A 27082-nucleotide genomic window follows, 5' to 3' on the forward strand; every position below is an offset into this window, starting at 1 on the left:
ACTGGCACAGGTTGCCCAGAGAGGTGGGAGAAGTCCTGTTCCTGGAAACAACCTCCAAGGTAGGGTTGTTTGGTCCTCTGAGCAACTTGATCTACTTGCAGATGTTCCTGCTGACTGCAGGGGCGTTGGACTAGATGACCTTTCAAGGTCTCTTCCAGCCCAAACCATTCTGTGATTCCACAGGATAACATTAAGTTTGTGTTAGGGGTTGTGGGACAGATGGTGCGCTTCTAATACGCTTCCTTGTTGTTAAAGATGGTTCCAGCTCTGAGAGCAGGACAGAAGCACCAGTGAAGGAGTGACTGCATTATTCTGTGGCTCGTACAACCTCATTTCCATTGAGAGCTCATTTCGTTTCTGCTCTCTGATCTCACCTTTCTCTGGCCTCCAGAGAAAGTGAAAACAAAATCATTTCTACCACTGCCAGAAACAACAGTGCCATAGATCTGTGTCCCCCTAGGACTCTTGCACCCTGAAGAGCCACCGTGGTGGCTCAAACTGTTGTGTAGCCAATTGTTCTGAGCTGAGGCTGCCAACACTGGCACCAAAACCAGCATTTCCCCAGCTCATACCTGACAGTTTGCTCTAAGTGATGCTTTAAAATACTGATTTGAGGAAAACTGTATGGTTTCAGGCTGTAGGCTGTTTTTGTTCTAAGGCTTGTTTATCTGCAGCCTGAAAACATCTCTTTTTAACTTGCGTACTTGGGTACTTATCAACATGCATAAGGCTTTAACAAAAAAGATTTGCTGGAGAGCTTCCTGTTCTCACCAGTCCAGCTGTTTTGAATAGATATGAGATCATCCAACTATTTCCACTTTCCTCCTCACTCAAGGGTTTGAATTTTTGAAGCAGCCTCCATGATCTTTTTTTTGTCAGTGCAATTAGTCGTACACATGTTCCTGCAGCAGGTGTTAATTACATTCACCAATCCCATCTTTTTAATATCTATAAATAATATTGGCACCTGATTTGTTGGCAGGCTTGGGCACACTAACATCTAAATGTTAGGATGCAGACTAATAGCTAACAAAGGACAGAAGGAAGAATAAATTGAGATTGGAAAACCAGACTTGCTAAAAAAAGGAGGTGATAGAATCATAGAATTGTAGAATTGTCAGGGTTGGAAGGGACGTCAAGGATCATCTAGTTCCACCCTCCTGCCATGGGCAGGAACACCTCATGCTAGATCAGGTTGCTCAGAGTCCCATCCAACCTGGCCTTAAAAACCTCCAGGGATGAGGCTTCTACCACCTCCCCGGGCAACCTGTTCCAGTGTCTCACCACACTCATGGTGAAGAATTTCTTCCTAACATCCAATCTGAATTTACCAATTTCTATTTTTTCTCCATTTCCCCTAGTCCTATCACTACCTGACACCCTAAAAGGTCCCTCACCATTTTTTTTTGTAGGACCCCTTCAGATACTGGAAGGCCACAATAAGATCTCCTTGGAGTCTTCTCTTCTCCAGACTGAACAACTCCAGCTCTCTCAGTCTGTCTCCATAGGAGAGGTGCTCCAGCCCTCTGATCATCCTGGTGGCCCTTCTCTGGGCATGTTCCAGCATGTTCATATCCTTCTTATTATAGGGGCTCCAGAACTGGATGCAGTACTCCAGGTGGGGTCTCACCAGAGTGGAATAGAGGGGGAGAATCACCTCCCTCAGCCTGCTGGCTACGCTTGGTGGTGACATACAATCATGGCAACATAGAATCATTTTGGTTGGAAGAGACATTTAAGATCAAGTCCAACCACAAAAGAGTGTTCTCTATACTCAGGAAATTGCCACAGGGCATAGGGGTACCAGCCACTGCCCCAGCATGAAATTACAAACGTTTCTTAAAACCATGTGGCTCACATTAAGATACGTGCTCATGACTTCTTAAGTCAACGCTTCGATTTACCCTGATTGCAGTAGCTGAAATAAAAGCAGTGAGTTGGTTTTGGTTTGTTGTTTTCTTTTTTTCTTTATTATTCTAAATGCAAGCTCTATGCCCAATTCCCAAGCAAATTTCCTTGGAAAAACATTCTAGATGAGAATCAAGACACTACTGCATAGACAAAGCAGTAGATTAAATCCTCAGTTATTGACGGTTGTGAGAAACAAAGAAAATGGTTCCATTCAATACTTGCTGCAAACAAAATTAGCCATAATGACTTGAGTAGGAGGCTTATTTTAGGAGTTATCAAGCACAGAAAGAAAAGTACACAATATCAGCCAGGTAACCCAAGCTTCCCTTTACTAGTCAGCTCCTAAAGAAGACTTAGTATCCAAATGAGTAAAGGTTTTTGGTGGTTTAGTCCAGAAGGCTTACAGGAAGGGAAACCCAGATTGAGTTAGGAAAATCATAGAATCATAGCATGGCAGTGGTTGGAAGGGACTTCTAGAGATCATGAGTCCACCTTCCCCTGCCAAAGCAGGATCACATAGGCAGGCCACACAGAAGTACATCCAGGTGGGTGCACTCTAGAGAAGACTCCACAACCTTTCTGGCCAGTGCTCCAATGCTCTGTCATCCTCATATGAAAGAAGTTTTTCCTCATGTGGAATTTCCTGTGTTCCAGTTTGAAAAGAGACTGGCCCCATCTTCTTGACACCCACCCTTCAGATATTTTTAAACATTAATAAGACTCCCTCTCAGTCTTCTCTTCTCCAGACTAAAGAGCCCCAGGTGTTTCCTCATAAGAGAGATATTCCAGTGCCATGGTCATCCTTGTACTCTCTGTGAGACTCTCTAGTATTTCCCTGTCCCTCTTCATCTGGGGAGCCCTGAACTGGACACAAGACTCCATGTATAGAATCATAGCATGCATTGGGTTGGAAGGGATCCTTGAAGGCCATCTTGTCCAACCCACCTGCAGCAAGCAGGGACATCTCCAACTGGATGTGGCTGCTCAGGGCCCCATGAAGTTTGACCTTGAATGTCCCTAGGGATCAGGCCTCCACCACATCTCTGGGCAATCTGTTCCAGTATTTCACTACCCTCATTGTAAAGAAATTCCTCCTTACATCTAACCTAAAACTACCCTGCTCCAGTTTGAATCCATTGCCTCTTGTCCTGTTGCTACAAGCCCTTCTAAGCAGTGCCTCCTCAGCCTTCCTGCAGATCCCCTTCAGATATTGAAATGTTGCTAAAAGGTCTTCCTAGAGCTTTTTCTTCTTCAGGCTGAACAACCCCGATTCTCCCAGCCTAACCTTGCAGGAGAGGGCCTCCAGCTCTCTGATCATCCTTGTGGCCCTCCTCTGAACCTGCTCCAGCAGGTTCATGTCCTTGTGTTGGGGGCCTCAGAGCCGGAAACAGTACTCCAGGGGAGGCCTCACCAGAGCAGAGCAGAGTGGCAGAATCACCTCTCTCAATCTGCTGGCCACACAGTATGAGGCAGCTGCAATTTCACAGTTTAACTCCTTTTCTCAGAAATCTGTTTCAGAATTACATCCTCTCAATTAAAAAAAGATAGATGACTCCATACCTTGTTCTGTAATGGTTTCCCCTAATAGAAACTCTATGCCTGAGATATATACAAAGATAGGACACCTTCCCTCTTCTGCAGTCTTTGCAGGCTGTGCTCTACAGAATGCAGCTTTGTCTTCTCCTTTTTTTTTACTGTGCGAATGTTATCAAAGCCAAGCATCCAAGGCATGTTTAAAAATAATTGATAATGAACCTCTCAACACAGGCAGTCATAAATATTTTATGCACCATACTTGGTGTATAAACATCTTGTTGGTCTGCTCTTTAATTTCCAAAAGCAAACACCTTGGAAGTCTTTCATCTTTTTAAGCACAAAAATCACTTACCCTTCCCACTTCTACGAGATTAGTAACCATGATTATGCTGGCTGTGTTTTCATGCCACACCATCCTCCAGAAGTCATATATTGTCTCCTGCATTGGTCCTGAAACAATAAATCACATGAAAGGTTACTCTCTGAACATCTCATGATTGGAAGCTGGTCTCTGGGGAACCTTGAGAAACTGTGACTATCCACATATTATCCTATCACTATCAATGTATTTTTCATTTAGGGTCAGTTTATTTTCTGTCCTGCCACCTAGCTGCATTTAAGTGTGGGGGCATTTTTTTCCTCCCTGAAATAGTGAAATAGTACTCTGAAAGAAAGTTAGTTCTCCAACATTTGGGTATTTATCTCCCAAATACCCAAAAGTGGAGTTATAAAAAATGGATAACATTAGTCTTTCTCTTAACGATTGGAAGATAAACTAGGAAGTATGTTTTCAGAATGAAATGAGGCCCCATGGACCGTGTGGCCTTTCTTGGTTTCTAATATTTTTTCTTAGTATACACTATCCATCAAATTACCTCAGCTTCTAAATTGTACTTCCTGAAGTGAGACAGAAGTTATAGGGTTGTGCTGCAGTGTGTCGCTTTGCAAAACAGCAAGGAAAGTGGTGAAGAACCCTGGCATGCCACAGCAGCCCAGTCCTCTGCAGAGCCTTCCCCAACAGCCTTTTGTAGATGAAGACAAAGGGCTTCCTCCAGTGTTGTGCTTAAGACTGGGCACCAGTCCGTGGGAAGAGTGATGGAAAATATAACAGAACTGTAGAATATTGAGAACAGAATCACAAATGGTGGGGCTTGGAACTGAGCTCTGAGGATCATCTAGTCTAACAACCCTGTTAAAGCAGCTTGACCAGGATAGTGTCCAAGCAGGTTTGGAACCTCTCCAGAAAAGGAGGCTCTACAACCTCTCTGAGAAGAACAACCACACTGCTTTGCATATGCCTGGTCCTGCCTGTTTCTAGCCTATGTGTCTTACCCATGGTGTTCAGTGTGCACCTCAACTTTAAACCACTGCTTTAAAATCACTGAGCTAATAAGAATAAATAGATGTAAAGTACTATTAGATACCTCAGGTAAAATACTCTCAGATAACCTTACAGGTTGTCCCAAGAGGTGGTAGATGTCCCATTCCTGGAAATATTCAAGGTTAAGTTGAATGGGGCTCTGAGAAATGGGGTCTAGTTGAAGATGTCTGAAGGGGTCCTACAAGAAAGCTGGAGAGGGACTTTTTACAAGGGCTTTTAGTGATAGGATGAGGGGGAATGGCTTTAAGCTGGAAGAGGGTAGATTTAGACTGGATATTAGGAAAGAATTCTTTACAGTAAGAGGGGTGAGATACTGGAACATGTGGCACAGGGAAGTTGTGGATATCCCCTCCCTGAAAGTGTTCAAAGCTAGGCTGGATGGGGCCTTGAGCAACCTGATTTAGTAGAAGTTGTCCCTGACCATGGCAAGGGTGTTTGAACTAGATGATCTTTAAGGTCTCTTCCAACTCCAACCATTCTATGAGTCTGTGACTGTAAGCTTAACATCCATTCCGAATCCGTTCCTGGACTGCCACACTGAGTAAGCAGCTAGTGGATATTTAGAGGATTGCCTTAAATCAAATAATTGGAGGAAAAATAGATACTATAGTGGCCTAAATGTTCCTCTAGTGAAGAAACCAGCACTCTCAAAACATTCCAAAACCATACATTGACAGATGTGAGTAGTTTGGCATCCACAATTTGGTACTTTGAGCTACCTTTGAACATAAAGTTTTCACTCTGAAAGTCAAGTACTTAGTGAAAAAGGAATTAATATATTATTACAATATTGTGGCAGATGGATTGGACTATATGAACTTTGAAGATCCCTTCCAACCCCAAATACTCTGTTATTCTGTGACTTTGTGATTCTGTGATATGGGCAAGTCAAAACCAGATCACTAGGCAAATAACATCATAGTTATGACATAACTTATTTAGGAGTAAAGGTTAAGAAAATAGATGGAGATGACCTTAAACTTTTCAATGCTTTAAATTTATTTTCAGCAATTTCAAAGGATAATTTTATCACCCATAATTTGCACACACCACTTAAATAAGTTATATATTCTCCCTTCTACTTTCTTTGCTTTTAAATATTCTGCGAATACAGTTTCCCTATAGTTACTCAACTTGTCTTTTATTTGTAGCTCATATAATAGGAGAAGAAAACAACTAAAACATCAAGAATCTGGAACACAAGAAACATCAGAAGGTCTCAGAGCAGAAATAACAGCAGGATATAAACCTACAGCTTTTGAAATGACCAAATTCAAGATGAAGTTACGGCTACAAACCTGGACATTTTTCCCCCTTTTACAGCACAGAACTTTTGTGAGATGTCATTCTGAACTATAAGAAAAGTTGAATCACTCTCCACCATATGCAATTTTTAAATAAGTATTTTACTTCTACCTAAGTGTCCTGCAGATGTAATTCAGGCTTGGTCCCACTGAAATTTTTTATTGTCACAGTAAGATAAGTAATATATATTATTGTGAAAGTTTAGCTTCTTTGTGTTTTAATAATGTGGGATTTGATATAGCTTCTGGGTCAAGTAAAGTCAGAACAGCATTAGAAAGGTTTTGGGCCACTCCTACTGGTAGAGTGAAGAAGACTATTTTACTTGCTGTAGGAAAAAAATACTAAAAGGCTCACCAAGCCCTGGAACAGGCTGCCCAGGGCAGTGATGGAGTCACCATCCATAGAGGGGCTTAAAGGACGTGTAGATGTGATGCTGAGGGACATGGTTTAGTGGTCACTTGGCAGTGCTGGGTTAATGGTTAGACTTGATGACAGAAAAATCTCTTCCAACTAAAACTATTATATGATTCTATGTCTGTAGATCTCCTTCTTTCCTCTCAAATATCAAACAAATATTCAGCAAAATTACTAGTGGTATCATCTTTGAAGTAAGATTAGGTAAAGGCAGTTTTCCAGAGAGTAGTGTCCTGGAAAGAGTTTACAAGTTCCTAGCACATTAATAAGATTATTTAAGTTTGATCAAGGACAACAAATTGCAACACTATTGCTTGAAGAATCCTGGTTTAATGGAGAAAATCAAAATGGCTTCACTGCATTCTGTCACCACAGGAGTTTGTGATGTTTCAGGACTGTTCACCTGAATATATTTTCTGTAAAGCTGCAGGAAAGGTGAGGAAAGATCCTCCGTCAACACAGCATCTTCTTTTCTCCTTGCAAGAAGTCAGAGTCTTTGAGAAATTGAGAGACAATGGAGCAAGTTTCTTTATGTATTATTTTAGCTTGCTTTCCTACAAATTCACTTGAGATACAAGATGGTTGGATCTTATTTTGTCACAGTCATTTCTTTTTGACAGCTCTGGGATAGCCTGGACCTATTTATTCTTTTTTTTTTTTTTTTCCCCTACAGACAGTCCAATTTGTCTCATCATCTAAAGAGTCCTATATTCAGATTCTGAAATCACAAATTACAAGTGGGGAGAGATCCTGATCACTAATTTCTTCCTAAAGATTATGAATTTGTCATTCTTCAAAATAAAAATAGAAGATAAAAAATTATGAGAAAAATCAGTCTTTAAGAAAAAGTAATACAATTTTTCAGGCCAGAGAAAGAACTGAGCTCTGACATGGCTTTCAAGCTTGATTCCAATTGTTCTTCTAGAATAAATGTCCTGTGCCCTTCTCCATCTTACTATTCAAATGATAAGACAATCCTAAGTAAAAGTGTTTGACAGGATTTCCTGCTCTCCTCAAGTTTTTTCTTCCTCCCCAACTCTTACATGTAACCTCCAAACTTCTTTCATGTTCAGGACACCAAAAGGAAAAAGAAAACCCTACACCTGAAAACCTACCTCAAAGTCTCAGAAAGTAATTCTTTTCTCTCTCATTTTTCTTTCCTCCTTGACATTTTTTAAATTAATTTCTTGACATATGAATAAATTATTACTTGTCTCCAACCAGGAGCGAAAAGCATTAGGGGCTAGGTAGAGTTGGAGGATTTATTATTGCGAAGGACTGAACAATTTGATTCCAGAGGCTCATGGTAAAGAGTGAAAGAGCCTATAATTGTTCTAAGCATCAAGTTAACAGATGTGTGCACTCTAGGCAGGAAGGTTACTCTCAGCAGTTGTCCCATTGCAGGAGGAGAAGCTCTGAAGAGAAGGAGCTGTGCTGCCTAATAGTAAGCCCCATTAGCTACACAATGTAGTAGTTGGGATCAAAGATCTCTGCTGTGAAAAAAAAAAACCCCAAACAAAAAAAGAAAAAAAGAAATCCACAACACACTGCAAGCAGAGGATGAAAAGCAAAGGAAAAACATAAGGAAAAGAAATCAACCCTCCAAACCCCCAGCTAATTAAATGCGTTATTGAAAAGACTGCATAGAAATGATCAGTTGTATGTATCACAGCCATTAGCTGGATTACCAGCAGTTGTTAGTTGCTGCTCAGGGAATGCAAACATATTAGGAAATGGAAAATCCTGCAGCTTTTAAGAATGGTTTAAATTCTTAAGCTGCTGCTTCTGCACACAGAGCTTTCTAGAGTCTCCATTTCAGTTTGTTGCTGCGAGGCTCAGTTATAGAACCATAAAATCATTTTGGTTGGAAAAGACCTTTAAGATCACTGAGTCCAACTGCTAACTCTACGAAGCCCAGTGCTAAATCATGTCCCTTAGTACCAGTGGTACAAGTGGCACTGCTGCTGGGGTGTGTGATCAATTTGATGTGACAAACTCACTCAGAATGCAGGATAGTAGTGTTCTGACGTAGGAAAGCAAGCAAACACACAAAGAAACAAGTAAAACCTGATGCCTGAAATGCCCCCAGCACTTACTCAGATGGGACTTGTAAATCTACAGACCATTTTTCGATTTCTAGAAAAGCAAGCAGCTTAAACAAGGAACAAATCACTTCTAAACCCTTTTTCTAGCGTAGAATGTTAGACCCACAAGATAATGTTTGGTCCACTTGAGACCAATTTCAGTGATAGATACTAAACCTGGGAATGTACAGAAAATGAACAGATACCCTGAGGCTCTAAAGGCTCCCCGGGGACAGTGTCTGGGCAGTGGTAGCTGTTAGTATGTGTTGATAGAGGCAGGGGACTGACAAGATGCAAGATTTGTATCTCCAGGAGCTAAATTCCATCTTGAAAAGAGTGCAATAAACCTCCTTCCAGTGAGGAGACACATCCACCCTGCATGAAGAGAAGGTTATAAAATGGTCTCCTCACCTAATGGTTACTGCACTTTGTAGTAGCAATAACTGTCTTCACTTTTTACTGAAGTAAAACTTGCTGCTTACTGTTGTGGGGGCTTACAATTTGACCACTCAAGGACAACTATATCTGCATTGAGGGAGCACCATTTTAGACCTTATTCTTTGCTGTGGTATAATCCTTTCAAAATGAACTTGAGATAGAGTAAGTGATTTCTTATTAACAAGGATTGTTTAGTCTGGAGTAAAGGAGGATGAGGGAAGACCTTCTCGTCTTCTAGAGCTACCTGAAAGGAGATTGGAATCAGGAGGGTGTGGCCTTTTCTCCCAAGTGACAACTGATAGGACAAAAAGGAATGGCCTCAAGTTGTGCCAGGGGAGATTTAGGTTGGATATCAGGAAACATTACTTTCCCTAAAATGTTGTCAAGCCTAGGGAAGTGGTGGAGTCACCATCCCTGGAGGGACTGAGAAGCTGTGTTGAAGTGGTGCTGAAAGACATGGTTTAGTGGTGACCTGGCAGTGCTGGATAAACAGTTGGATTTGATGACCTTAAATGTTTTTCCCAACCTAAAGGGTTCTATGATTCTGTGATGTGGATACATGACAAAAAATAAAAAAACCAAAATAAAACAAACCAAAACCAAACCAAACAAAAACCAACCAAATAAAAAACCCAACAACAGTAAAAAAAGCACAAAACCCCACAAAAGACTCTAAACCAAAAACCAATCAACCAAAAAACCAACCAACCAACCAAACAAAAAACCCCAAAACCCCACAAACAAAAAGCCAGAAACCCTCCCTAAACCCCCACCCCCGCACCCCCAATCCCCAAACAAACAAAAAAACAACCCCAAAAAAACACACCAAAAAGCCCAACCAAAAAATAATGATTCCACTTACAACTGCACTATCAAAAAAATCCAAACCAATTTGTGGCAGAAATTGTTCAAGACATTCATTAAAGTGATAAAACCAGAGATAAAACATAAAATAAAATACTGGGAGAACAGACTTCAAGTCTACAGATTAAAAAGTTCAACAATTCTCCTTTTCCTAATGAACCTCTTAAACGGTACAGCCCAGCTGTTAGTGGGATAACTTACAGAGATTTTCACCAGAGGAAGCAAAATTACAGTGTTACTAATGGTCTGCCAGTCAGTGATCTGATAATCCACAAGTGCATGGGTTTTGCTCTTTTAATCATGGTAGAATTCTGAGGTAAGAACAAAACACCCTTTCAGAAAAAGTTATGTAAAAAACTGCAGTTAAATCATAGAATAGTTTGGGTTGGAAGGGACCTTTAAAGGTCATCTAGTCCAACCCCCAAATGTTACTTTAAACTATAAATATCACTGACTGCAAGCAAGGGAACATCTCCCTTAACTGAAATATGTTTTTTTCTCCCTACTCAATAAGGCAACGTGCCAAAGATCTTATCAACAGGCATTTGCAGGCACATCGTTATGTGATCAGGTTTTCATCAGTGTTCTGCACTGCCAGCCTCCTAGTTACCTCATGGGAAGCTCATCAGGGGTCAGCAGCCGTGCAAACCTTAACAACTCTCTGTGAGACCAGGTATAGACTAATACACTAAGGAGTGTAAGATTAAGGTGCACTTTTTCCACCCAGCAGCTTTACAGTCACTCTTCCCTAAGCCTGGAGCATTCATAGGGTTGCTTCAACCCGAGTGCAGGACCTGGCACTTGGCTTCACTGAACCTCATACAACCGGCCTCAGCGCTTCTGTAGAGTCTCCTTATCCTCAAGCAGATCAACACAATACAAATGCACAAAGCTGTGGAGGAACTTCCATTGAGATTGTCTCCTTTTAGGCATGTTAATCCAGCAGGCAGCCTAAAGAAAGCCTGAGGCTGTGGCTACTCTTATGTGAGGGCTGAAAAAAATCCTCCCCCTCAGATTTAAACCTGATTTAACTGATTCCTGGATGGCAGAAGATTTAGAGATGAACCACTTGTTTGCAGCGGCAGTGATGAACTCAGTCTGGTAAGACAGAACACCATTTTGTGTTCTGATCTAGTGTGAGGTGTCCCTGTCCGTGTCAGGGGGGTTGGAACTAAGTGATCCTTGAGGTCCCTTCCAACTCTCACAATTCTGTGACTCTGTGATTTGTAAAGAAGTATTCCACCAGACCTCAATTCACAATCAAATAAAAAATGTTCTGTTTTTCCTAACAGCAGTTTTAACCCAGGCTTTGGAATACACTGTGTACTTCAAATATATGCAGAACCTATGTTTGAGCTATAAGCTGCCCAGCATTTTTTTGTTGTTGTTGCAGTGCTTTGACCTTTTGCAGCAATACCACCTTACAATGCAAATCAAACCCTGGTATGCAGCAACACTGTTTCATGGTGAGTCACCTCAGCTATACTCAAGTGGGTTAATCAGGGCTGGGCTATGAATTTAAATGCTGCTTTTCAAGATTTTCTCCCCATAGATGGATTGTCAATAAGAAACACATCTGACTGAATCTTGTTAGCTTGACATTTCAGGGGAAAAAAAATAAAGCTGCTTAAAAAAAGCAAGCTGAAATCCTTTATAGGGATAAATCCTGCCCAGTGCAGGAGGTCTTGCTGTGGAAAAACCACAGCTTTCTCTCATTATCGGCCAAAGGACAGCAGAGAGAATAGTAATTGGCTGATTTTCAAGCAGAAACTAAATCTTACCTGCTTGGAGGTGGCCAGTCAGCAAGTTCTGCAACCTGCACATTGCTCTGTGTGAAGACTGGCTGTCACAAAATGAAATTTTCCAAGTGCTTTCAAGTCCCATTAGCTTTCAATGAGGCTTAAATTGCTAAGTGTCTGATGTACACCAAGGAATTTTATCTATAGCTCCCATGAGACTGCCCCATGCTTTCGCTGGCTTTCTACAGCACCTCCTCTGATATTTAGAGAAGGCAGCACTGGATCTTTCTCAGGATGAAGGAAAGGAGGAGGCTGACATGTATGTTCTCCCATCTCTTTCTAAATGTGAAAAGGGCATAAAAACATTTGGCCTGTAACACACTCTTTACAGTGTGATGAGACACAGTCCTGCTGGTTTGTGGAATACAGAATCATAGAATAGTTTTGGTTGGAAAACACTTTTCAGATCAAGTCCAACCGTTATCTAACTGTGCCAATTCTGGTGCTAAATCATGTCTCTCAACACCACACCTCTGGCTTTTAAACACCTCCAGGGATGGGAACTCAACCACCTCCCTGGGCAGCCTGTTCCAGGACTTGATAATCTGTTCAATGAAGAAGTTTCTTCAAATATCCTTTCTAAGCCTTCCTTGCACAACTTGAGGTTGTTTCGTCTTGTCCCATCACTTGCTGCTAGGGAGAAGAGACCAACACCCACTTTGTTCCAACTTCCTTTCAGGGAGTTGTAGAAAATGAGGTCTCTTTTGAACCTCCTTTTATCCAGACTAACCAACCCCAGTTCCCTCAGCTGTTCCTCACAAAACCTCTTCTCCGGGCACCTCAGCAGCTTTGTTGCCCTGTTCTGGACCTACTCCAACACCTCAGTGTCATTCTTGTAGTAAGGGACTCAAGGTGTGCCCTCACCAGTGCTGAGTACAGGGGGACAATCACTGCCCTAATCCTGCTGGCCACACTATTCCTGATCCAAGCCAGGATGCTGTTGGCCTTCTTGGACATATGGCAACACTTCTGGCTCATGTCATCTGGATTTGGACCAATACCCCTGGGTCCTTTTCTATGAGGCAGTTTCCAGCTACTCTGTCCCAAGCCTGGGTTATTCAGGGGGTTGTTTTGACCTAAGTGCAGGACTCAGCACTTGGCCTTGTTGAACCTCATACAACTGGCTTCAGTCCACCTGACCAGGTCCCTCTGTAGAGCCTTCCTACCCTCAAGCAAATCAACAGTCCTTCCCCCTCAAGTGTCTCACAGCTAGCTACAATAAACCCCACTCCATTCCAAACTCCCAGTTTAATATAGAGATGCTAAAAAACACATATCCTTTGAGTAATGCCAAAACTGATTGTTCCAGGAAATTATTTCTTTAACATTGCTCTTTTGCAAAACTGGATAATCAGTTTGAAAATACTTTTTTGTTTGTTTGTTTTCTAAGTGTGTATTAGATGTACACATCAGCTATGGGCTAGAGCTGGATCATTTCTCTTACTGTTGTCTCCTCTGGTCCTTTTCTGCAGGGATTCTGTATGTAGTTAGAAAGTTTTGTGGGGATGTGTTATTTATACTCTGGAATATTATAGAATCATTAGAACAGTTGGAGCTGGAAGAGAACTTTGAGATCATCAAGTCCAATAGCTCACCTTAAACTCTCGATCCCACAGCTACTGCTAAGCCTCTGTCACTAAACCATGTCACTCAGCACCACATCCACGCATCTTGTAAATACCTCTAAGGGATAGGGATTCCACCACCTGCCTGGGCAGCCTGTTCCAGGGCTTGATAACCCTTTCTGTGAAGAAAGTTTTCCTAATATCCAACCTGAACATCCCCTAGCTCAACTTGAGGATGTTTCCTCTCGTCTTGTGGCATTTTCTGTGTTTTAATGGTACAGATCTAACTAGACTGGAACAGTGCACATCTCTGTGCATTATTTGATCTGTACCATCTAGAAATCCCAGTCTGAAACTGGAGCTCCAGGATATTACATATGAAATGCTCATGAATGCACAAAAGGTATTCGTGCCACACACTGTCACAACCCAAACCGTCTTTGACAGAAAACAGGAAACAATGTAGGGTCTGAATGATCTGGCTTGGCATAATACAGAACAACCACAGTATCGTAGAATGGCTTGAGTTGGAAGAGACCTGAGATCATCCAGTTCCAAGCCCCCTGCCATGGGCAGGGACACCTCCCACTAGACCAGGTTGCTCAAAGCCTCATCCAGTCTGGTCTTAAACACTTCCAGGGATAAGGCATCCACAACTTCTCTGAGCAACCCATTCAAGTGTTCCACCACCCTCACAGAAAAGAACCTCTTCCTAACGCCTAATCGACATCTACCCTACTCTAGTTTAAAACCATTGTCCTTTGCCCTATCACTATAAGCTCTTTACAATACCCCTCCCAAGCTCTCCTGTAGGTCCTCTTCAGGTACTGGAAGGTCTCTGTAAGGTCTCCTTGGAGCCTTTTCTTCTCCAGGCTGAATAGTCCCAACTCTCTCAGCCTGTCTTCATAGGAGAGGTGCTCCAGGCCTCTGTCCCTCCTCTAGACCCTCTCCAACAGATCCATATGCCACCTCCCAAGCCACTTTTGAATAATCTTGCCCTGTCTCTGCTCCACATTAGTATTTCCACCATGTTCTGAAAAAAGGTGTAATTTATCAATTATATTTTAAAATCTGAAATCAGATTTTTATTTGTGCAGTCTTGGCAGGCGCTGTTTAAGATGATTTTCTAATATTACAGCTAATGCTAGCAGCTAACTTTCCATCTCATAAAGTGTTACACCTGTATTGATTGCCATTTCTCTGCAGCAAAATTTACAATTCTAGTCCCTAGTTTGTTCTGTGTCGACAAAATAAAATGTAAATGTCACACAATTTCCCCCCCACCTCCTTCCCCCAAAACAAATAGCACATTCCCATAACACTTTTAGGCTACTCTGAGAAGTTCTGCAGAATGGCAGCAGAAGAACTGGCAGCAACAGAAGTGGTCCAAATTTATTCAGTTAGCCCAAGATTAGGCAAAGCTGAAGGCAATTAAAGCAGTCTCCATAGTTCTACTGGTCATGTATAGAATCATAGAACTGTTTCATCTGGAAAAGACCTTTAAGGTGATCGAGTCAAACCCATCAAGTTAAGCCAGGTCACCACTTAACCATGTTCCTCAGTACCACATCTACATGGTTTTTCAGTCCCTCTAGGGATGGGGACTCCAGCACTTCCCTAGGCAGCATGGTACAGGGCTTGACAACCCTTTTGAGGAAGAGATTATTCCTAATATCCAACCTAAACCTTTGCCTGTCCAACTTGAGGTTATTTTCTCTTGCCTAATCTTTTGTTACTTGGGAGAAGAGATTGGCCCCTCCCTCACTACAACCTCCATTCAGGGAGTTAGTGAGAAGGTCTCCCTTCAGCCTCCTTTTCTCCAAGCTAAATAACCTGAGTTCCCTCAGTCACTCCTCACCAGACTTGTGCTCTAGACCCTTCACCAGCTTTGTTGCCCTTCTTTGGACACACACCAGTGTCTCAACATCCTTCTTGTAGTGAGGGCCCAAAACTGAGCCCAGTTTTTGAAGTGTGACATCACCAGTGCTGAGTACAGGGGGACAATGGAGTCCCTGGAGCTGCTGGCCACAGTATTGCTGATCCAAGCCAGGATGTTGCTGGTGGTCTTGGCCACCTGGTCAAGCCATCATTGCACCATTCAAAAATGCTGATCTTTCTTTTCTTAAATGCAGGAAATTAAAAGAAACCCCAACAAACCAGTGCAGAACTTTCTCTCTATGCCCTTCAGACATTTAATTGCTTAATTACAGTCAAGCAGTCAGGAGAATGGTAGGTGACTCACCTGGGAAAGTGAGATACAACTCCAAATTGATTCAGACAGTTAGACTTGATGATCTTATAGGTCTTTTCCAACTTGAATGATTCTGTGATTCTATAAGATCAAACAGCACCTGAGGTATTTGCTCTCCATCTGAGTTTACAGTGCCCACAGTTTGAACTTGAACTGTCTTTGTGAAAGTGGTGCAAAGAAAGTTTTGGTTTAGAATAAATGTTTTCCAAGAAGAAAGTTGATTTAGCTTCTAATTTGTACATTCTCAGTAAAAGTGATTTGCATCATGGAAATACTGATACCTGTTAATCACTCATTCTAAATTGTCCGAGCTTGGGAAGAACTAACAGATACCAAATTTGTTTTGCAGAAAACATGCTGCCTGTAATATTTGCAACTCAAAAATCCTAGGCAATTGACCTGTTGGACTGGGTTCTGCATATCAACTTGTAATGCAGAATCAGTTCTGGAGATGGATGAGAAGCTGAAGATCATTTTATCCCCTTCAGTAGTAGGTTCTTCAGGGAATGGACAAAAGAACCTAATTAGTCTTTCCACTTTCTACTTTCTATTTTCGTGTTCATGTTACGAGTCAATCGTAACCATCAGGATGTAATAAAATCATCACTATTCTCTGGCTCAAAAATATGAGCTCATTTTGGCTACTTGCTTCTTTCATTTTTCTCCAAGGAGCTGGTTGTGAAGGAATGTTGCTCATGCTTGTAAGATATTCAGATGTATTTTTTAAACCTGTGCTGGGAGTTCAACGGAATTAACATAAACACTTTACCCAAATGAACACACAAGGTAATTTAGTCTACTTTAAAGCATAAGTAAAAATGCAAGAAAACATGGATTTGTCGTAATTTACTATCCTGATAAATATCTCACGAGTGAGATACTTCACTCATCATATTTTTTTTCTGTTTAAGGCTGGAGAACTTTGGTACATTCATTCTGGGACATTTACATCCTGGTCTTCATCCAAAGCAGCGTGGGCAGCAGGTGGAGGGAGGGGATTCTGCCCCTCCGCTCTGCTCTGCTTAGACCCCACCTGCAGTGCTGGGCCTAACTTTGGACTCCTAATGCATGGACCAATTGGAAAGCATCCAGAGGAGGCAAAAAAAAAATCACCTGAGGGCTGGAACACTTTTGCTGTGAGGACAGGATGAGAGAGTTGGAGTTGTTCAACCTGGAGAAGGCTCCGGGGAGACCTTACGGTGACCTTTCAGTACTTAGGGGGAGTGCACAAGAAAGATGGGGATAATCTTTTTAGCAGGGCCTGTTGTGACAGGACAAGGGATGGACGCTTTTAACTTAGAGAGGGGAGATTTACACTAGATAGAAGGAAGAATTCTTTTATGCTGAGGGTGATGGAACTCTGGCCAAGAGAGGTGGTAGAAGCTCCATTTTTTGTAACCATTCCAGGTCAGGTTGGATGGGGTTCTGAGCAACCTGCTCTAGTTGCAGATATACCTTCTCAGTGCAGAGGGTTTGGACTAGATGATGTATAAAGGCCCCTTCCAACCCAAAGCATTCTGTGATTTCCTCGTGAGTCACAGAAACAGAATCAAATATTAGTCAGATCCAGACACATGTGAAGGTCATTAACAACTAGAAATGTTTTTGGGTACTTTTCCTTTTAACTTCGAGATAATTGCAGTAAAAATCCAATTTGCATGACAACAATTTCTCTCAGCACTATTATTTTTGGGACCTCATTTGTTATTTTTGACCTCAATATAGGAAGGACATGGACCTGATGGAGAGAGTCCAGAGGAGGGCCACAAAAATGATCAGGGGGTTGGAGAACCTCTGCTCCGAGGACAGGCTGAGGGAGCTGGGGTTGTTCAGCCTGGAGAAGAGAAAGCTCCAGGGAGACCTAATATCAGCCTTCCAGTACTTGAAGGGGGCTACATGAAGGATGAGGAGAGACTGTTCACAAAGGCCTACAGGGATAGGACAAGGAGCAATGGCTTCAAACTAGAGAAGAGCAGATTTAGATTGGATGTTAGGAACAAGTTCTTTACTATGAGGGTGGTGAAACACTGGAACAGGTTGCCCAGGGAGGTGGTTGAGGACCCTTCCCTGGAGATATTGAAGGTAAGGCTCAACGAGGCCCTGGGCAACCTGATCTAGTTGGAGATGTCCCTGCTGACTGCAGGGAGGTTAGACTAGATGACCTTTGGGGGTCCCTTCTGTCCTGGACCATTCTATGATTCTATGATTTTAGCCACTTCAAGTGGGAAAGGGGAAGGCTAAGATTTTAATTATAATTTTTATTATGTTTTATGGGAGACTGCAGTATTTGATGTCCACTGAACACAAGTCAAGCCATTCTAAGATGTGGAATGTCTTTGTGCTTAGTCAAGACATAGTGAAATGAGTGTACCTGCAGCAGAATGAGATTTAGCAGCAAAGGGAATCTCCACAAGGTCTACATCTGAATGTGTATCTGCATGGAAGAATTCAGATGGATAGGGAAAGAAATTTATCCAATAAGCCTGCATTTTAATTTTTTCAAAAGGCTGTGCTTCAAAATCACCCGGACTGTCATGTGCATTGGTGGCCATATCAATACAGAGATTTTGGTTGCCACCAAAGGATATAGAATGAAGATGACAGGTCTCAAAGATGTAGATATGGTGACAAGGCAAAAGAGAAGCTGCCTTATTTGTTTCTTGATATATTTGGTTCTGAAATACATTTTCTTTGTAAATCTGCTATACTTTTCTTTTAAATTTTTTCCAGCAAATGGGAAGACAAAAAGCCTGCTTATACCTGCTGCCAAGCTTCCTGCAGGCTGCTGAAGACCAGCTGGAAAATACACCTTACAGAAGAAAAGATGTTTGGACTACTTGATTTTCCTGACAAATTGCATATTGCTGCTCCTTCTTCTGTTTTATCATTAGGCTTAGCTGATGGTCTCTTAGGGTGCATTAAGAAAAGTGTGGCCAGCAGGCCAAAGGGAGTTCTCCTGCCCCTCTACTCTGCCATAGTCAGGCCACACCTGTAGTACTAGGTCCAGTTCTGGGCTCCCCAGATCAAGAGAGACAGAGAACTACTGGAGAGAGTCCAGTGGAAGCTACAAAGATGTTGAGGTGTCTGGAGTATCTCTGTGAGGAGCAAAGACTGAGAGACCTGGGGCTGTTTAGTCTGGAGAAGAGAGCCTGAGAGGAGATCTTTTCTATGCTCAGCAATATCTAAAAGATGAGGGTCAAGAGCATGGGACCAGATGCTTCTCAGTAGAGCCCAGGGACAGGACTAGGGAAAACTAGCAAAATTATAAGCCAGGAGGTTCCATCTGAACATGAGGAACCTGTGAGGGTGCTGGAGCCTTGGAGCAGGCTGCCTAGAGTGGTTGTGGAATCTCCTTCTCTGGAGAGATTTCAGAGCTACCTGGACATTGTGATCCTGGGAAATGTGCTGTGAGTGAGCCCGGTTTAGCAAGGGGGAGCTGGACTAGATGGTCTCCAGAGATCCCTTTGAACCCCCACCATCCTGGGATTCTGTGATTCTCTAATGTGGTTCAAAAAACTGTTGACTTCTATAGTTACCAATTTTTATTACATGCTCTCTTGTTTTGCCCTCAACAATAGTAAAAACATCAATTTTAAAAAAGATGCTCATATATTGGAGTTGTTGCCATCAGCCTTTGGTGGGAAATGATAAGAAGAGTTGAAAGGGACCTTTAAAAGTCATCTAGTCCAGCCAGCATATTGCTTCAGGATGTAATCTGGAGATGCTGCTTCTGTATATAAAGAGTGCATTACTTCTGTATGCACTTTCATGAGAAAAAAAAGGGAACTTCTTTACTTCTTATGGATGCAAACTTGAACATAGAAGGTTTCACCTCAACATGAGGAGAAACTTTACAGTGAGGGTGACAGAGCCCTGGAACAGGCTGAACAGAGAGTTGGTGGAGTCTCCTTCTCTGGAGAATTTCTAAACCTGCCTGGATGCATTCCTGTGTGGAATGCAGGTGCTTTTGGCAGAGGGGTTGGACTTGATATCTGGAGGTCCCTTCCAACCTCTAACATTCTGTGATTTTGTGATTGCTACCACTATTGAAAAACAGCTGAATGTCCACCGAGTTACAACTGATAGAACAACCTCCAGTTGTGCCAAGGGAAGTTTAGACTGGATATTAGGAGGAATTTTATTACTGAAAGGGCTATTAGACATTGGAACAAATTGCCCAGGGAGTGATGGAGTCATCATCCCTGGAAGTATTTAAGAGTCACGGAGACATAGTGGTTAGGGATATGGTGTGGTCAAGGACTGGTCAGCGTTAGGCTAACAGTGGGATTTAGCGATCTAAAGGGTCTTTTCCGACCTAGGCAATTTTGTGACATCTTTCAGAAAGCCTCAGCTATTCAACACAGTGCTGAAGAATAAGTGTACCTTTTCCATTGAAGACAGATGGCTTCCACTTTTTAAGGGTTTGATGATTAAGAAATACAACATCAAACACAACTGAATCTTGGAAGATTAATGTAGGTATATAGAATTCAATCACCTCATATATACGTATCTATCTATCTATCTCAGGAAATCATCCCGACTACCTGCAAGAATGACAGCATCTATACAACTGAAATATTTTGTGGAACTATCTCCCTTTGTCATTTTGCAATCCTCCCTGAAGTAATTCCAAATGTTAATTTTCATCTGGAGGCTAAAACCATGGCAGCAGAAGTTTCTTTGTGAGAAGTGTGGAGCTTCCACACTGCTGTAGCTCTGACAACTTTTTTTTTGCGCCGTAAAAACAACAAAAAAAGCATGCCAAGAAAGTTAAAAGTGTTATTATTCAAAGCAATATTTCTGCTTCAGATGCCTGAAAGGACACTTCCAGTTTGAAAGAAAATGTATTTTTGTTTCTGAAAGCCCTTATTAACATGTTCACACAACATATACAGTGGTGTGTGGAAGAAAAAGACATATTTTGCAGAAAAGAGAAGGAATCTGAAAGTGGTTATTATGGTGGCAAGTTTATGCTGCTCTAGTGAAGGCTGTAAACATTTCCATTCTAAATATTTATTTTCAGAACTTTAAAACTCTCCTGGCTGAAACTTGTCTTGATGTCTATATTCATAATCAGCAATACCCAAAGTGAAACATTTCAGCGTCTGCTTTACAGTTGCATACAGATACACACACACACACACACACAAGAGGTTGAAAGGCTACACTGGGTTTTTGTATCTAAAGCTGCTCTATTTTCAAGAATAACTTTTTTGCAGACATTAGGATAAGTTCTGAAGTACTTCCATGAATCATCTTAAAATAGAAAAATAGAATTAGTTTGCTTAGAAACCCTTTTAAGATCTCCAAGTCAAGTCATTAATCCAACACTGCCGGGTCACCAGTAAACCATGTCCCTTGGCTTTTAAATCCCTCCAGGGATGGGGACTTCAGCACCATCCTGGGCAGCCTGTTCTAGGGCTTGACAACCCATTTGGGAAAGAAATTTTTCCTAATATCCAACCTAAACCTCTCCTGATGCAACTTGAGGTTGTTTCCTCTCATCCTATCACTTGTTACTTGGGAGAAGAGACCGACCCCCATCTCGCTGCAACCTTCTTTCAGGCAGTTGTAGAGAGTGAGAAGGTCTCCCCTCAGCATTGTTTTCTCCAGGCTGAATGTCCCTGGCTGTCTCAGCCACTCCTATTCTCCAGACCCTTCACCAGATTTCTTGATCTTCTCTGGACACGCTTCAGCACCTCAGTGTCTTTCTTGGAGTGAGGGGTCCTAAACTGACTCATAAACTGAATCCAGTATTTGAGGTGTGGCCTCACCAGTGCTGAGTGCAGGGGGTTAATCACTGCTCTGGTTGTGCTGGTCATATTATTGCTGATCCAAGCCAGCACGCTGCTAGTCTTCCTGGTCACCTGGGCACACACTGGCTCATCTTCAGCTGGTTATCAACAGCGCTGATAACATGAGACAGTGTGTCTAACTACCATACAGATAGTCAACCTAACACTCTCATTAAAGAACCTGGTTAAAACAAGTTGATTACCTAACTCATGATAGAAAAAGAAACATTGGTTTCCAGTAAACAGAACAAGAGTACAAATTCTGCTATTTTTCTTTCTTTCTTTTTTTTTTTTTCTTAAAAAAGAAATTATATCCATGGGAACAAGGATTACATAAAACAACACAGAGAGTTTTAAATTGCAGCAGCTTGCTGGTTCTGCATGACCCAGTGTGCTGGCTTCTGAATAGAGATTCTTTTTAGTCATGGTGACTCAGGTGTGCATCCCATCTGTTGATGCCAATTACAGCAGATCACCAAAAGTCTTCATTAGCTGCAATTTCAGTCTACCACTGACATTAGGCTTATCACATCAAGGGAAATTGATGTTAATCATATAAATGAGATCGCACACTCTCTATGTGCTACTCTTAAAATGGAAGTAAAACCTTTTTTTTTTTTTTGATGATTAGCTGAGAAGGCCTCAATTACAGAAGTCTTAAAAAAAATGTTTCTCCCCCTAATTCAGTTTAGCAGCAGGATGGTATGAATGCCAAGGTGGAGAGATGCCTGTCTATGTCAAACTCTGGTTAGTATGGGAGACAGAAATGCTTTAATAAACAGGTGATTATGCAACTCCCAGCTCTGTTAAAAGCAGATTGGAAGTCTATTACAAACTGATTAAATTTGCCACTTCTTCCCTTCAAACAATTATATTTGCTCATTAGCACTTGATATGTTGAATGCTGCTTAAGAACATAGGAAAATTAAATATCAATCATTCTGACTCCTCAGAGATTTGGGGCTGACTCAATGTAATGACATTTTCCTTCAAAGAACAATAGGTGTGTGCTCCTGAGATAGTTATGGTGGAGGAGAAAAGGGAGAAGGGGGAAAGTTATTTAAAGAGTGATGTAAAGTAGACATCAAGGTGATTACACATGCAGCTCAACTGTCGTGCTGCATTGATCATAGAATTATAGAATAGTTTGGGTTGGAAGCAACCTTAAAGATCATCTAGTTGCAAGCCCCCTGCCATAGGCAGGGACACCTCCTGCTAGACCAGGTTACTGAAGACCACATCCAACCTGGCTTGGAATACTTCCAGGCTTGGAGGGACAATCATTTTAGCAGGGCCTATTGTGACAAAACAAGGAGTGATGGTTTTAAACTGAAAGGGGAAGACTTAGACTAGATAGAAGGAAGAAATGTCCCCATTGAATGTTGTGAGATACAGACAGAGGTCACACAGAAAGGTAGGAGGTGCCCCAACCCTGCAACCATTTCAAGTCAGGTTGTTTGGGAGTCTGAGCAACCTGCTCTGGTTGCAGATGTCCCAGCTGACTGCAGGGGAGATTTCACTAGGAGACCCTTAAATGTCACTTCCAACCCAAACTATTCTAATGATTCTAAGACTTGTTTCTGCTCCTCTTATTCTCTCTTTTGACTGGGTACTTCTTGACACCATATTAAGAAAAACACGCAACAAAGAAACTGCTAGGACTTGCTGGTGGATCTGGTACACAGACCTTCATTATTCACACATTATTAGGTACTTGGCTTCAAGAGCTGAAGCCTACAACCAGCTACAACCAGGTGAGGTACTTTTTAGGAGGTCAGGTAGTGATAGGACTAGAGGGAATGGAGCAAAACTATAAGTGGGCAAATTCAGATTGGATGTTAGGAAGAAGTTTTACACCATGAGGGTGGTGAGACACTGGAACAGGTTGCCCAGGGAGGTGGTGGAAGCCCTATCCCTGGACGTTTTTAAGGCCAGGCTGGATGTGGCTCTGAGCAATCTGATCTAGTGTGAGGTGTCCTTGTCCATGGCAGGGGGGTTGGAACTAGATGAGGTCTCTTCCAACCCTAACAATTCTATGATTATTCTATGAAAAACCAAGTTTGACATTCTCTACTCTAGTTTATACGGGGTGATAAAGCCACATTTAAACTTGCTTGTCTATCAGAAACCTGTCAGGGAGATCATCTGGTGAGCCTCCTGATGAAAACAGTTGTATTAGAAACTGCAAGTGAAATTCTGTATCTTTTTATTTAGGATTCTATGCAGATGAAAACCAGAAGCATCATTAGCTAAAGGTAAAAGGGAACAACCCATTTCTTCTTACGAGGCTTTAAAAGCCCAAAGGGAAGTAATAAGTGCTGCATTTTTGTCCTAGTTTTCCTGTCTGGCTCATCTGTAGAAAGACTCTGGGCTGAAGAATATGGTGAGTTGGTAAGCGGAAGAAAGAGCACAGTTAAAGGGCTCATAGTTTAATTCTGGTCTAAAGCTTTAATATTGACAGGAGTGAGGTAGTTCTAGACAGAAGATCTCCATCTTGCCCCAGCATCATCTGACACAAAGTAGAACCTCATTTGGAACTGTGGAGGCCTGAAGGACAGAAAGGTGAAAGCATTGTGACAGAAGATATGAAACCTTCAAACTGGCAGAAGTTGGGACTGGAGGGACTGGAGCCTCCAGATTCTGGGTTATTTAAGGGACAGCTGAAATCACAGTAAGAGCTCCTACTGGACATGGTCAACATTTTCTTTGCTTCAAAACAAGTAATTTAAAAATGTATATGACCTCTAAATCCAACACATGGCAAGATTATTTTGGGTATAATAAACCCAGTATTCCATCTGGCTCTCTGGAAAGGTTGGGCATGTGTTGAAATAAAGCATGTACGTGTAGCTCAGCTTCTTCAGATCCATGGGCAAATGCTTACTCGTAGAATACTTATTACAGAGAAGATTCCCTCCAAACAGTGGAGGAATAATCAAATTTCCATGTGTATGCTATCCACATGCGGCCAGGATATCGGCATATTGCTCAGTATTATGATGACGCAGTCCCAGAAGACTCAGGACACACAGAGGACTAGGGGGAATGGAGCAAAACTAGAAGTGGGTAGATTCAGATTGGATGTTAGGAAGAAGTTCTTCACCATGAGGGTGGTGAGACACTGGAGCAGGTTGCCCATGGAGGTGGTGGGAGCCCCATCCCTGAAGGTTTTTAAGGCCAGGCTGGATGGGATTCTGAGCAACCTGATCTAGCGTGAGGTGTCCCTGCCCACGGCAGGGGGGGTTGGAACTAGATGATCTTTGAGGTCCCTTCCAAACCTGACAATTCTGTGATCTTTCCCACCCCTTATGTTCTGAACTTGACCAAAAAATAGATAAGAATGCATCAGAATGGGCAGATAATGCCTTTGAGGACAAGTACAAAATGGAGATTAATTTAGGTATTGACAAAGGATTAGATTGTGCTCACAAGCAAACTTTTAAATGATGGGCTGTAGAATTGTCTCTGTAGATCCATTGCAAGCCTAGTATCTTTGGGTCCACTATTAAAACTTGTTAACTGAAGTGTTTTGTATTTTAAGGACCTGATGCCTGATTACCACTGAACAATTAACATCCATTTGCATGACACATATCTGAACATTTTTGCTGCATATTTATTTCTACCACAACTTATTTCTGTTTTTCAGGAGTAACAACGCATTGAGTAACCTTTGCCAAAAAGCATATATTTTGCTTTTTTGACTCAAAAGCTAGTTGAACACAAAGGTAAAGGATGGCTTACTTGACATACCAGGAAATGAGATAATAATTCAGTTTGGTCCTTTATACCTAAGTGATTGAGCTTGCTCTGTCCTGGGTATTGACTGTGGCAAGAATCCATATCAAAGAGTATAAAGTAATCCAAGTGACAAAACCTTTTAGCATCATATAACCAAGAAGAAAGGGTAATAAACTTACCCTGTGTAGCAATGTAGTGATTTGGTCTATGATAACCCTAAAAGCAATTGGAAAAAAAAAGACACATAAATATAAGTAATATAAACCTTGAGTATGTTGCTGTAAAATTTCATTTAAAGTATTATTCAGTAAAAATCACAATGTTAGCGATAACGTATTAGATTAAGAAGTTCTTTTCAGTGAGGGAAGTGCAAAGGAGAAGCAGAACAAAAACCAAACGTGTTTTCTGAAAGCTACTTAAGTTGCAGCTCAGTACGTTAGGGGACAGCAGTAATATGTTCTTTCAGTCCCTTGTTGGCTTTGCTGCAAATGAACAGCATGAAACCCTCTCTAGCACTCGGAGTTAATGGCATCAGATGCTCATGGAAGCTGAGCTGTACCTCCTAGCTATCAGTGCAAAGCCAATCCATTTTTTTAACAGCTAAATAACGCTGGATTTGCATCCAGAAGGGTGAGGGAAATTCTCAGTCTTTCCACTGTGATTTGTTTGTTATTTCTGAACAGTAAAAGGGGTGAATTCTTTGACTAAATGGTTTAGTGTAAATACATTTGTTCACATCTAAATAGGAAGTACATTAACTATTTCTGTTTTTCTTTGATGACAAGAGCAACTTAAGTTGGCCATGCAATAAAGACTAATACCCTACAGATTCTTTGCAGTATTGAATAGGCTGCTGATTGGGAACAATGCAATTTTTATAGTATTTGAGTTTCTGATGTGATGAGAGGGTCACTAAAAGGTTAGATCAGACACTACTATGTTGATAAACTCAATTTTGTCAGTGTTAATCTTTTAATAACTGTTGTCATTTAACAGTGGAAAGAACTTAGAGCTGTGGCTTGCATGCCATTACAATTTCTTTGTAGAAGAGCAAGTGATGCAAGGTGGGAAAGAACCAAAACAGCTGAAGATACCTTGAGTATTACAAGAAGAACAACAAGAACTGCAGAACTGATTCCTTTACATGGCACTGAAATAAAACTGGGGAGTCTATAAAGCAAGAAGCATTCAGATAGTCACTGAATTGATTTTTTTTCCTCCTATGCATTATCTAACATCCCCAGTAGCTGGGATCAAGCAATTCTGCTTCCCAGTGAAAAAAACCACATGGGAAAAACATACAGCATAACCATCTCTCCTCTCTCTTTTATCCAAGAAAATTTCCTAATTTCTGTGATGGTGACATCCCTTATTAACTTGTTTATTCTGGCAACTGGACTAATAACTGCATGCCAGAGTAAAACTGCAGCTGCTTCTGTAGTAGCAACCTAAGTATTTCTAATGGAAACCTGACTAGGAAGATTATAAACAATAAATGTGTTTTGTGGTAGAGTTGTCTTTGGAACATGTCTGCAGTCCTCCACGCTTTGGGATGAAGCCTTGGCTGAAGATGAGGGGGAGAATGTTTTGGTTCTCAGACATTTTTTCTTTTAGGACCACAATCTCTCCATTTCCTTGTACTTCCACAAGGAAACAAAAACAAAAACAAAAACCATGTTGCTGCGTAGCTACCTCACATAGCTATCATATTAAATCAGACTTTATGTCCAAATCCTTATTCTTCACATCTTTTAGTATTTTGGAATCAGATCAAAATCTGGCACACACTAGTAGCCTAAAAATGAGAACAATCCTCAGTGCTGGAGAAAGTGTGAAAGCAAATTCAAATCTAGGTTCACAATATGAACTCCCTCATTTCTTTCATGAGTGATTATTCCCTTCAGAGTTTAGAGGGATATGTAACTAAGTATATATCCATATGTACCTTTACCTCTTGGTGCCTGTGTTATTCTTTCTAACAGCAAGGGACTGAGC

At 41.6% G+C, this 27082-nt stretch overlaps 1 protein-coding gene across 1 annotated transcript in view; it reads right to left on the bottom strand.

The window, feature by feature from the left end:
- Positions 1–27082, bottom strand: part of PTPRM (protein tyrosine phosphatase receptor type M) — a 515441-nt gene that overhangs the window by 41055 nt on the left and 447304 nt on the right. Inside the window, exons 24-25 of the mRNA XM_054381571.1 lie at positions 25267–25303; positions 3800–3897 (exon numbers count right to left, since the gene is read on the bottom strand). Of these exons, the coding sequence (XP_054237546.1) occupies positions 3800–3897; positions 25267–25303 (135 nt within the window). The remainder of the gene's footprint in view (positions 1–3799; positions 3898–25266; positions 25304–27082) is intronic.

This window comes from Indicator indicator, chromosome 6, assembly GCF_027791375.1.
Source record: "Indicator indicator isolate 239-I01 chromosome 6, UM_Iind_1.1, whole genome shotgun sequence".
Taxonomy (NCBI): Eukaryota; Metazoa; Chordata; class Aves; order Piciformes; family Indicatoridae; genus Indicator; species Indicator indicator.